Here is a 12203-nt window from a genome sequence, read left to right as displayed (position 1 = left end):
GACCATGGAAACAGGCTTCTAATTCGTTGTATGTAGAGAATCTCCATCCTCACTCACGGAGCAGTAGTCGGTTACGTGTAGTTGGTTGTCAACTAAAATAAATCGCCCCCAACAAGAGAAAGACAGCCCACGTGCTCGAGTAAACCTGGCTATTAGTGTTGGAGGATGAAAATGAAGGGATATTTTTGAAGGTACGAATCATGAGATACGATACTACGCGAGTGGTCTGGACTACGCTGGAGCAAGGTTGTTAGTTGTTGGTTGTTGGTTCAGATACACATATACTGTGCCACCGGTTAATAGAGTTTTTAAGCCAGTGATACATCCTGAGTTTAGTTGATTCAGTCTTCAGGTAAAAGACAGGTACGAGTTGAAAAGACATCTATTGAGTATGGGAGACTCGGAGCCCTATACACCCTGAACTGATTTTACTGTTAGATTAGTATACAATAGCTTTCTGTAAGTCTATCTTCCCAGGGCTTAAATGTAAGTAAGAGTGGAAGCTATGTGCACTTATGCTAAGAATAACAATTGTAATCCTTGTTGCGGTATTGGAATTGATGTGATTTGACTGGTGGAAGTCTGTAAACCCCACGGTAACGTAGTTCCCCTGTTCTCAATGTCACTTGCCGTTATTTTAAAGTTTAACTTCTATTCCAGGTGAAGATCACCCCGTTCTAACTTTCTTTTCACCTTAACACTCAATAACAGCATGTCAGTTATCTGCAGTGTTAGACCGGAATCTGACTCGCCCGGCCAACGTGGCATTCGGATCGTTCTGGACTCTGTGCCAAGTCTGTGACCCACCTGACAGGGGACAAAGATCAAATCGGCACTCTTTCCTACAGTTCAAGGGTCAACCAACAAGACAAACTCTTTACCCGGTCGCAGGCAAATATACCTGGACTTATTTACATTTAGGATAAATGTGTCATCCAGAGACATCTGCAATTTTCTTATAGACCCAGTGCCGGCACCTCGACTTCTGGATCTGCACTGGGCTTCCCTACTATCAATTTCTTGCCGGCTCTGCTCAATAACCCTCGTTGGGAATTAACAGCTGCGTCACAAGTCAAGATGCATTCAGCACTTCTACTTTCTACTCTCAGCTGCGCCTTTTTCAACGCCATCCACGCTTTCGAGTTCACTGGCCCTGATTCATCCAAGAAGCTTGACCTTACTCAACCCATCAACATCACGTGGGATGCCACCAAAGGATCCCTAAGCGAGCCAGAGGCACGTAAATTTGACCTCTGGTTCCGTGCACTTGGCAACGTGGACAGCAGCACGTTTGGCTGGGAACTTGTCAGCGACCTACCGTTCTCATCAGGCTCTTATGAATGGGATCCTGCTGCTATCGTTAAGGAAATCGAGGATAAGGACAACTCGCTTTCGCCCGATGCGGTGCATACCTTTGAGGCTAGGATCCTAGACAGGAGTGGAAACAAACTGTCAACGGTCGAGAGCGACAAGTACGCCGCCGAGGGTTTTGATTTTGTCAAGGATAGCGGTAGCAAGGGGCTGCCAGGGAGCTTTTACACAGTGACGATAGCTGTGACTATCACCGGTCTAGCGCTCCTCTGACCGAAATGTACAGGGGTAGTAAGAAATAGTTGCACAAAAGGATCGAAGTTGTAACTACAGCGAACACTGCGCACCGATATCCGAGAATCTTAATACCTGTTTCTGCCTCCACGGCAACTTTCAGGTCGGCCTAGCTGGTCAAAGGCTTCCGAAGAGGATGTTAAATGTTAATTTCTGCTCGTTAAAAGGAGAGAGCTACTGGTTAGCTAGTAGCAGTACAGTAGCCTCTTAATAGCCTTCTAATAGCCTACTAATAAATCTTTCTATAAATAACTTAAGGTATAAAAAGTTTTGAATAATAAATATATAGATAATAAGAAGAACTTTCTCTATATTATTATTTATATTATGTTCTTAATTTAGTTTTGGTTATTTATTATTATAGCTATCTTAAACCTTAACTATTATTACAAGATATAAAAAATAATAGTTAAACCACAAGTAGTCATACATTTCGCCCACAGTAAGATTTGTCTTCTATACGAGCCTAGTAATTAAGTGGCTGTTTAATGATAAATCAGAGAGCGGATAGCGTAAGCACGCTAATATATATCATAAACACTTGGTATAGAGTGCTGCGCAAACAAACTCAAAAAGCAGGAGCAATATCTCGATCAGTACAAGGACGGCGGCATATTACCACAATTTCTCTATGCTTCGTCTCAGCCAGCCCATCCTGGCCAATCTAGCCTCCTCAACTTCCTCAATACCTCCTTCTTCCCAGTGCCTGCATTCCGCATCGATCTCAGCCTTACCGGAGACCAAGTCCGCTTCCTCCGGCTTGATCCAGCCCTTACCCTGTCTCAAATACTTGATCTTGCCAATTAAATACATGACGAAGATGAATGCGACGGCAAAATAACAGGTGACAAAACCTCGAATGCTGAATGGGTGGAATACATCCCAGCCTACAAAGAAGATCGCTGTACATCCAATAGCCAGCGCCATGTAGGGAGTATATGGTGTAAAAGGCGCAACGTAATAGAGTTTGTCGTCGGTGAGACCCTGAGCTTTGCGGGCGCGGTAGAATCCGATGTACGTAACTAGCATGAAGGTGTACGTGGCGATGAAAGCGGTAGTGGTCAGGTCAACGAACCAGAAGAAAACCTCGATGGCGGAGTTGGATGCTACAAGGAAGGTGATGTTGGAGATCAGGAAGACGATGGCGACGCAATAAACAGGGACACCACTCTTGGTGCACTTCAGTAGGAATCTCGGAGCTTGATGATCTAAATGCTCTGTCAGTAGCTGTAGCAGTGTTGATATGAGGAAAGGACCTACCTCTGGCGAGGCCGTATAGGGTTCGAGTGCAGGCAAAAATATAAGCATTGCCGCAAGAAAGCGCTGACAGAAGGATAAGGGCGTTGATGAAATGAGGCAGGAATGAGATTCCTAGATTCTGAATGCCGATCACCCATGGACTAGCAGCAGCACCCGACTCGCCATTGGCAATAGCGCTAAGAAGCGTTGTATCGTTCGATGAGCAAATAATTCCTACGCATAGGACTCCAATGACGTAAAATCCAACAAGGCGGTAGAAGATCATACGTGCAACTCGAGGGATAGTACGACGAGGGTTTTGGATTTCACCGGCTGCGAGGGAGATCATATCAGGTCCTGCAATGCAGAATCCTGCGTAGATGACAACAGACCACCAGCCAAGTAACTTGCCAGCGGAGCCTTTAGCGTAGTACTCGTGCATGGCTCCGGAACTCCAGTTGCTGAACCCATAGGCCTCACCCTGAGGATTGCCACCTGACATGGTTACAACAGTGATAACAACGAGCATGACCAGCAAGAATACTTTGGTTATGGCCATTATAAACTCGGCTTCGCCAAACCACCTGCCATGTTGTCAGTAAAAGCGCAGGACTTTGTGCTGGAATACTCACTTGACGGCAACAACGTTGAGAAACATACAAATGCCCATTGACAGGGCGATCCACGCCGCAGCATTTGTTGTGCTATCCCAGAATTCTATCACGGCTGCAACGGCGCTGTACTCGACGCAAATAAGCATAGATGTGGCAAAGAAATAAGTCCAGCCCATGCTAAACCCAACAGCAGGATCGACGAAACGAGAGGCGAGTTCGAAAATGGAGCCGCGAACGGGGAGATATGACAACATCTCGGCTACGCACAAGTACGTGGGCCAGATGAAGAATATTCCCCAGAATGTGAACCCCAAGACACACGAGAGTGGTCCGGCTTGACTAAGGTAGCCGCCAATTCCGACCTGAGCGTTGTCAGTTTTGGCCATTCACAAAGTTAGACGAGTAGCCTACCCATAGCGCAGTTCCGATTGAGCCACCAATGGCCATAAGCTGTACGTGACGGGGCTTGAGACCGCGCTGGGTCTGTCCGTACTGCTGAGTTAGCTCATTGAGCTCAAGTACGGTGCCATGTTGCTGGCTTTCCACGGGTTGGATTTCGAGGTTTTTATCTTTAACATTCATTGTAAAGGTCTTGATGGTAGCTTATGTCGTGATTGAGCTATGATGGGAGTGATGGCAATGCGGATAGCAATACTTATATGTACGTTTCAGTTGCCTCCCCAGACAAGGGCCCCCAGATTCCGTATATAACAATAAGGATAGTCTAATCCAAGTTTATTGTAGTAGATAGGACCCCGGGATTCCGTATATAACGATAGAGATAATCCAGTCCAAGTTTATTATAGTACGCAGACCACCTGAAATCAAAAGGAATTCGAACATTCAGTCAGACTGACAAAATAAACCAGGCTAGAAAGCTTTAATTCTCGTCGAGACTTTCCTCAATTCTTTTGTTACTTAGGACCAATAGCCTCAGTTTTCTTGCTTCCCCTGGATAGGCCTATCTTGCGGGCGCCGATATAAGCTATGCCGCTTCTAGTGTAGTTATCCGGCCGATAAGATGTTTCCGCCTCCCGGGTCTGGGGTCTAGACTCGGTTGTAAAGTCCTGTAAATCTGTACTAAAACTAGGTTTCGAAATGCACTATCGTCTTGAGCATTAACTCGCGCAAGGCGATAGTTGTAAAGACTAGCCAATCTACTGGTCGATGTATATCAGCAACATGACGTCGCGGGCCCCCGAAGATAAGTGATTAAACGTGGGTAAGCTGGGACTTGTCCTAAAAGGGAAGGATAGAGCGACGGGTGCATTTCCCCGTGTTTTAGTGTTTGGCATTCGGCTTCTAATGCTTGTCTGTTATCAGAATTGCTGTTTTGGTTCCTAGCACGTTGCTGTGCTAATCGTTTACCTATCAGTGCTGGGGGGAACTAAAGATGTAGTTAGCAGCCCCATACATTGCGATACTAGACAATGTAACACAAGTCTACCAGAGACATAAGAAATACAATCAAGTTTTAGAACACTAAACCTCGTTACTATATTTGCTTTGAGTACCTTTTATCTTAACTATAAAGAGCTAGGTTGAGAAAGTATTAAGTCTAGAATCTGGATAAATGTTAAAAAGAATGTGTTTTGTAATAACTAAGTAGTACCTTTAACTATCTTGCTTAAGACTACTATAATTACTTCTCCTGTATAATGCTTATCTTACCTCTAGGAACCCGACCTTTGTCAAATGATAGTTCCGATGATAGTTACCCCTGCTACTTATGCTACTAAGCAGTTGCTTGAACTGCTTTGCCGGACTCTTTCTCATACTGTTCGCTGCATAGCTCAAAAATACGGTTGTGGAAATCTAGGAATTGAACAATTAGTTTCGAGTTGCTCTTTCGTTTGCCACACTGCTGAATGACTTACAGACAACACCATTCTCCTTCTCGGGATTAAGAAGTCCGCTGTTGTAGATGCCGACGTTGTGATTAGCCTGTGACTTTTCACAGAGCTCAATGTCCTCCAGGGCAACATTACGAGTAAATCTGTACCACTCTTCGAATATAGCTGATCCCTCAGGCTGCTCGTGATAGTAATCAAACTCCATTCTCGCCCTGCCAGGTTCCTCGGTTGGGCTGGTACGCCAGCAGGTCAAACCACCAGCGTACAAGCTGAGTGTGCAGTTGGGGAACAAGTAGAGAAACAAGCCTGTCTCGCCACCCGATGTGGCATCTGCGATGTGCTGGGAATAGTTGTGGTGCTCTGTAACTTTGTAGACTGAGGGTTTGAACTCGACGGCGAACTCGGGGTGTGCGTATGCGCAGTGGAGACATTCTTGGTAAGCGTCTACGGTGGCCTTCCAGTTGTTGTTGCTATGATACTTGAGAGGTCGCCTCAAGGCCATCTTGGTGAAGTCGACGCCATCAAGCAGGGGCTCTAAGCCTGGGAAGTACTCGCTGAAAGATACGGTCTCGTCGGATAAAGTGAAGAATAGCATTCCCGTCTTGGTCAAATAGCTGCGCAGCTCGGCGCCCTAGGATCACGATTCGTGTCAGATTCAAATTATCAACCCTAGGGGAGAATACAAATGCCTTGCTAGTGGACGGACGAATCATACTTACATCGCTGTCGCGAAAGACCTTGAGGGAATGCCAGTCATCTTCACAACGACGCACCGTAAAGTTCACCTGGCATAGTTCATTTTTGTAATCAACGCCCTTCTCAGGATACTTGGTGACAGTTCCAAGTAGAATCCACGACTAAAAGAAATGTCAGCAGGCATAGGGTAAATCATCCAGATAGACTACCTTGAGAAAGATCGCTCGTTTCTCTAAGGCGCCGATGCCTTTGCTTGTGTACCAGGACGAAGGAAGAGTAACAGAAAAGTCGTTGGCGGACATTGCGAATAGATTTGATCAAACTGAAAGCCCGAACGAATAGACTCAATGGAAAAAGTGCGAGGCAATGCTCTTAGGATGAAGATTGGCGACACTGGGTAAGAAGCAACTATAGCTTTGAATCAAATACATCATCGACTCCATCATTTGCATTGCGAGATTATCGTAAGATGTGTATGGCTTGACGAATTATGCTATCATTGCACATGTTTTCCCAATCTGGCAACTATAAACGTTAGGGTGCGGAGCATCGTCAACCCTCACATCTGTTATCTGCATCAACGGGGCGACCCTTGTTTTAGCGCCAATGGTCTAACGAATAGCGGCCTCCACTGACAGTCCCCCCAAGTTTAGTGTGCTAACGCTATCGGGAAGTTTTGTACGTTAGTGTATAGCCTAGGGATTAGGGACGTTTGGAACGTTGTCGGTATGAAATCTGCATCCACATCGGGCAATTGAATACTGCTGACATTATGAACTTTGATTGATCTGGAAGATCTTCGTATCTTGCATAGCAGAGCGGCACGCCAGATATGCAACATGGTGATGATATTTGAATTCGCTTTCCCTATCTGGTAAGACGGAGAGGAAGTATGGCAAGTGCATCAGGTCGACTTGAACGCATCTGTGATGTCTTGATTGATGTTTATCTGCCATTTTATTAAGCCAAGCTACTAGCTACCCCTCTACACTTTGACCTGTGCCATTCGCTTGAATATCCTGCGGTACTCTCAAAGTTTGCAAGGAATAGCCACCGCGTAAAGGAAATCAGCGACATGACCTCTCTAAATCTACTCGGGGCCCTACTTGCCCTGGCAGTCTCAAGCCTCTTGAGTGTCTGGTTCTTGGCCAACAAGAAATCTCATGCAGCCGGTACATTAGAGAACAAGACCGCAAACCCCGTATCTCTTCCCAAGGGATGGTGGTCAAACGCTGAACGATTCCAAGCCGAAAGACGAGCGATCTTTAGCCAGGTAAGCATTGTATTCCATTCCATCAAATGCCTATATACTCAAACCTCCCGTTAGACCTGGACATGTGTCAGCCATCGTGGCCGTTTCAAGAAACCTGGTGACTACATTGTTTACGAGGTAGCCGGCTTTCGCTTCTTTATGATCTTAGGTAAGGACAAGATTGTAAGATCTTTTCATAATGTCTGCCGCCACCGTGCTTTCCCAGTGGCGAGAAAAGACGCCGGATCATCCACTGTCCTGGGTTGCCGGTTTCACGGATGGAGTTACGATTATACTGGTCGTCTTATCAAAGCGCCCTACTTTGATAACAACCCGAGCTTTGATAGAAGCCAGAACGGTCTCTTTGCGATCAACACAAAGGAGGATAAGAACGGATTTCTATACATCAACCCCGAAACAGATCCCAAGATTGCCGAGAGCACACCACCGCAGGGGGTTGCGACTAGAACATTAGTCAAGATCACACCGGATCTTAGCCAGGTCCATAGCTTTGAACTCGACGGCGTCTTTAATTGGAAGCTGATAGGTAAGTTCAAGAGCATATCCCTTTACGGCATTATCTAACGAATCAAGCAGTCAACGAGTTCGGACCTTCGGGGCCAACCCCGGCAACGGGAATGGCCAAATTGTTCCCTATGTTCTTCGCTACTACAACCGCTCGACTTGATATCTACCCCCTGACGGTAGTGCACACAGCTTCAGGTTCCAACTATTGGTACCAGATCACATACAATCCCATCTCTGCCACCAAAACATCCGTTCGTTGTGATCTGTACTCTGCAAAGAGTTCCGGGAGCCCTCAACTTGACCAGACTACCAGGGAGAACCTGGAGCAAGAGGTCAAGCAGAGAATTCAGGCTCTGGAGGCCGAGCACAAGAAAGTGACAGCTTTTGGGTACGACGCAGTTTCGACTAGCCGTAAGTATACCCGTGCGCTGACTTTGATGAGCATTAAGTGCTAACTTGTCTCACAGAATATCAAGAAAAGATCGCTTCTGTGGTAGAGAGTCACATTAAGCAAGAAAGACTCCAAGGTTGTGAAATTCGACCCGCCGAGGTAAAAGCTCAACCGACTGATAAGGTCACTGCCAAGGCAGAATCAAGTAAGTACTCAACTAGTTTATCCAATCAAGTATTTGAGTACCTCTTGTTCGAACTGGAGAATTCTGACAAGGTGTGACAGTTTGCGCAGCCGTTGATTGTGGGGAGAAGAAGTTGGACTGGTGATGAGGTGCAAACGGTCGTAGTCCCAAGAGACTACAAGAACCTTGAAGTTTAGAGCTTAATGGAGGGGTTTTGTCTCTATTGAGACATTTTGCCTGGAAAAATCCATAACTGCATATTAATGACGCTGGGTTGGCGTCAAGGTTGGTCACTTGGAGTGAAGTGATTCGCCACACGGAAACATTCAAGAAATAGCCAGGTCCATTGCAAAAATGCATTTAATTGAATTCAAAGTCTCAAGTTGCTACTGATTTATGGGTGATTAGTTTTCGATGTTATTAATCTGTTGATTCGTGTCAAGGTGATAAACTCTCGCCTGTCAACACCTCAGTTTTGTTCACAATGGATGAGGCCACACATTTATGTAGCTTACACCTTCAATCAATCCAACAGTATTTGAAAACATGTACAAACGTAATCACACACGATGATACCGATGACCTAGCGGGTTAGACAGAGTACCATCAGATTAGCGTATGTGGGGCGGCATTGTAGTGTAACCTAGCTGGCCGATTAGATACCGAGTCATTCCCATCATATCAGCAGGGAGAGAGGGGTCACTAGCTTTGCCCGTATCAGCATCTATGCATTACGATTCAATCTCGGCATCTTCTTTTGATCTTCCAACTTGACAACATGTCTCCGCCACCACAGAAAACTGCCAAACAAACAAAGGCATCTCATCGTAAATCGCGACAGGGATGCCGCCAATGCAAAGCTCTGAGGGTATGTATTTATCCCCCACGTCACGACCCCTCCCTCATTTCAAAGCGAGGTCCTCAAAAAGTCCAAGAAACTCACCAATTGGTAAATAGACTAAATGCGACGAGAAGAAACCTTCATGCACCCGCTGCGAGAGTCGTGCGGTTGCTTGCTCTGGTTACAACACGCATATTCGGTGGTCATATAAGCACGAGGTGCAACGGCAGCAAAGCGACACCTCACAAGAGACAGCGGCCATATCTGTACCGACCACTGATAACAATTTCCAGAATCTGATCACCGAGGCTGGCTTTACCGTGCCCAGTTCTCAGGCTGCAGTATCTTCCTCCGACGAGGCCCCCATCACAGTCTTGTCTCATGATCACTCACTAGGCCCTCTATTTGGACTATGGAGTCAATCCTACCACCTTGACGCCCATTGCTTAGAAGACAGCTCTGCTTTGTTTGGTCTAGAGGATACAACCCTCAATGGATTTCTGCTCCCGAGTGAAGGGCCTGACTGGATGAGTGTTCCCCTGCAAGGTCGTGTTGAGGAGACACCCCAGGACTCTAACCCGATCCCCATCGGGGATGATGCATCCGATATGCTGAGAGACGGACCAATTAATAGTAGTTCAGCGGAAGACGTAAGCCAGGACCAGATTATCAGTATCCCCGAGTCAAGCCGGCTACGCGAGATACACCATGTCTCGTCGTCCCTGTCAACATACTTTTTCCAGGACGTTCTCCCGCGGTACTGCACTTGGGACAGCAACTCCAGCATCATCCGAATTATCATCCAGGCCATGTGGCAGTCGTCTGGAGCCTTGCATCATACTATGCAAAGCATGGCTGCGTCATGTCTCTCCAATGAGATTCCCTACTTTTCCAAGATTGCAGCACAGGAACGCACGCTTGCCCTTGAATGCGTACAGGAAACACCTATGCGGGAAGACCGTCTGTTGACGGCCTTTCTGTTAGGCCACACATCGTGCTGGGTTAACCCGACAGATCTCGTGCCGAATCAGTTCAATGAGATATGGGCGACCCTACAGTCATACACCTCTTCAACAGGGACTACATCCGTCATCTCGTTTGTTCAAGAGGCTTTGGAATATTGGACCATGGTGTTATCTTTTATCACAGATACTGAACAGCTGGGGAACTCAGCCGCAGGACTCCCTCGCACATCTGGGCCACTGCCACTCAACTCCTTCATCACGCCGAATCCTTTCAGTGGTGTTACTCGCGGAGCTGTGAGCATCTTCACCGACACGAGTAGACTCATTTACAAGCTACGGAAGCGCTTACCACATTTGCGATTCATTCGCGACGCCGATGTCAATTTTCTCCGCGACACACTAAACGAGGCTCACCGATTGGAAAATAGGATCTTGGAATATAGTCCTCTTGACGCCTCTACCATCGTCGTACTGGGAGATCCTCACACCACACCTGAGCACTTCAAGATACTTGATGAAGTGTTTTGGTACACTTCTCTGCTCCAGCTGTACCGCGTTTTCCCAGACTTGCTCATCCAACGCTATCAGCCATGGAACCCCCAGAGGATCCTTCAACCAGAGGCGCCCTCCCATGTACCCAGCCGGGATGAAACGGACGAGTGGCTTATGAAACTGGCTCTGCACATCTTGGGCATGCTTCAAGGCATTCCTCTTGATTCAAGGACTAGAAGCATCCAAGCTCCTATAATTGTAGCACTCTCGAGCGAACTGCGCCACAAGTCACCGGATGCATCGGAATTGGACAGTGCATCAGAAGCCGGCGATCTCAGAGCAATGCCACCTTCGATTATTAGTCACTCGATTGAAATAGCCCGGGCGCGCAGATTCGTTATGTCTCGTTTGTCGATATACTGGCATGTACTTCCTCTCCAAAAGGTTAAGAAATACCAGGTACTCGTCGAACACATATGGGAAGCGCTTGATGCTGGAGTCCCGGATGTATACTGGGCTGATATGCTTCGCAATAAACAGCTGAGAACAGTTATGGGGTAAACAGGTTGTAAATCATAAAATAGAGCAGAATGTAAAAGATATTCAAGAACCAGGACAGGGCACAGACGCACCCATTGCTGCGGCTCGCAGCTGCGCCAAGTAAACGGTCTGTTATGCAGTCACTCAATTTAGTGTAGATAATTCTCCGATAAAACCTCAAGTAAAAATATCGTGGTCGAATGGCCTGGAAACTGTTCCTTTACTAACCGGCTGCTAACATCTACAGGGAAGAAACTTTCCTATCATCCGAATAGAGTAATTGTCAACTTGTTATGTTGCGCATTAGAGGGGCCTGTTTTGCCTCTGCAGGGTAGTGAGCAGCCCCATGCCACTGAAATCACTGCAAGGGTGCTAAAATGGGCTAGCGGGATGGTGACTGCGCCGCGCAGTGTAATGCACTCTGTAATGCACTCTATGCTTCAGCTTGAAATACTTAGTTTTTATCCCTGCGGTTTGCCTCCCATTCCAAAGCTAAGAACAAGTTTCTCTACCACTTGGAAGGGAGCCTCTTGCGTTGTTGTGTTGGCCAATGTAAAAATTAAAATCATAGGTCGATAGACATAAATTAACATTCAGATTCCCGAACGCTCCGGACGGGGCCTGTAGATCACCAACAGAGGAACTCGTCCAGGATTTTCATCCCGAATGCGGAAAGTCGATTGATCCATGACTCCATGCCTACCCACTAGAACCATTTGGTAGTGTAAATCCGCTAGAGACGGGCTGCCAAGAAGGTCCAAGGATTATTTCCGGCAGGTAACTCGCAGCTAGTCCTGACCCCCAGCGCCTTTGATTCGCCGTCGAGGCGGCTCTGCAAGGCGCGTTTCAAGGGGCGAAGGGGTTTGACTGGCAGTGGGGAAGCTGTTCATGGCCGTTAAGATAATGGACGAACTAGAACATGTTAGCTTGAGTGGCGTCGGCGCTTTTCCCAAGCAAAGACTGGTTAGTGCTGGCGGCGAGCGTTAGTGGTCAGATTTTATTT

General features: G+C 46.8%; 5 protein-coding genes across 5 annotated transcripts; 3 read left to right on the top strand and 2 right to left on the bottom strand.

Moving 5' to 3' along the window:
• Positions 1-1077: 1077 nt before the first annotated feature.
• B0J16DRAFT_412533 (uncharacterized protein) lies at positions 1078-1619 on the top strand (the record flags this gene model as incomplete). Its single annotated transcript, XM_046133319.1, has 1 exon — positions 1078-1619. One exon carries the CDS (start codon positions 1078-1080, stop codon positions 1582-1584), a length of 507 nt encoding a protein of 168 aa, XP_045987928.1. The 3' UTR covers positions 1585-1619.
• A 601-nt stretch (positions 1620-2220) lies between these two features.
• Positions 2221-4040, bottom strand: B0J16DRAFT_396100 (lysine-specific permease; the record flags this gene model as incomplete). The annotated part of the gene is made up of 4 exons (XM_046132238.1): positions 2221-2813; positions 2866-3428; positions 3477-3820; positions 3870-4040. 4 exons carry the CDS (start codon positions 4038-4040, stop codon positions 2221-2223), a joined length of 1671 nt encoding a protein of 556 aa, XP_045987927.1.
• Positions 4041-5193: 1153 nt separating this feature from the next.
• Positions 5194-6309, bottom strand: B0J16DRAFT_381884 (uncharacterized protein; the record flags this gene model as incomplete). Its single annotated transcript, XM_046131194.1, has 4 exons — positions 5194-5273; positions 5336-5942; positions 6031-6168; positions 6217-6309. The coding sequence occupies 4 exons, from the start codon at positions 6307-6309 to the stop codon at positions 5194-5196; spliced, it is 918 nt and encodes a 305-aa protein (XP_045987926.1).
• Positions 6310-7082: 773 nt separating this feature from the next.
• Positions 7083-8507, top strand: B0J16DRAFT_317668 (Rieske [2Fe-2S] iron-sulfur domain-containing protein; the record flags this gene model as incomplete). The annotated part of the gene is made up of 5 exons (XM_046125383.1): positions 7083-7280; positions 7335-7806; positions 7857-8198; positions 8255-8383; positions 8464-8507. 5 exons carry the CDS (start codon positions 7083-7085, stop codon positions 8505-8507), a joined length of 1185 nt encoding a protein of 394 aa, XP_045987925.1.
• A 633-nt stretch (positions 8508-9140) lies between these two features.
• On the top strand, positions 9141-11221 carry B0J16DRAFT_396098 (uncharacterized protein; the record flags this gene model as incomplete). Its single annotated transcript, XM_046132237.1, has 2 exons — positions 9141-9230; positions 9320-11221. 2 exons carry the CDS (start codon positions 9141-9143, stop codon positions 11219-11221), a joined length of 1992 nt encoding a protein of 663 aa, XP_045987924.1.
• Between the last annotated feature and the right edge of the window lie 982 nt (positions 11222-12203).

Source organism: Fusarium flagelliforme, assembly GCF_020744385.1.
Source record: "Fusarium flagelliforme strain FIESC 12 MPI-CAGE-AA-0113 chromosome Unknown B0J16scaffold_2, whole genome shotgun sequence".
NCBI classification, from domain to species: domain Eukaryota; kingdom Fungi; phylum Ascomycota; class Sordariomycetes; order Hypocreales; family Nectriaceae; genus Fusarium; species Fusarium flagelliforme.
This window is presented reverse-complemented; position numbering and strand designations above follow the sequence as displayed.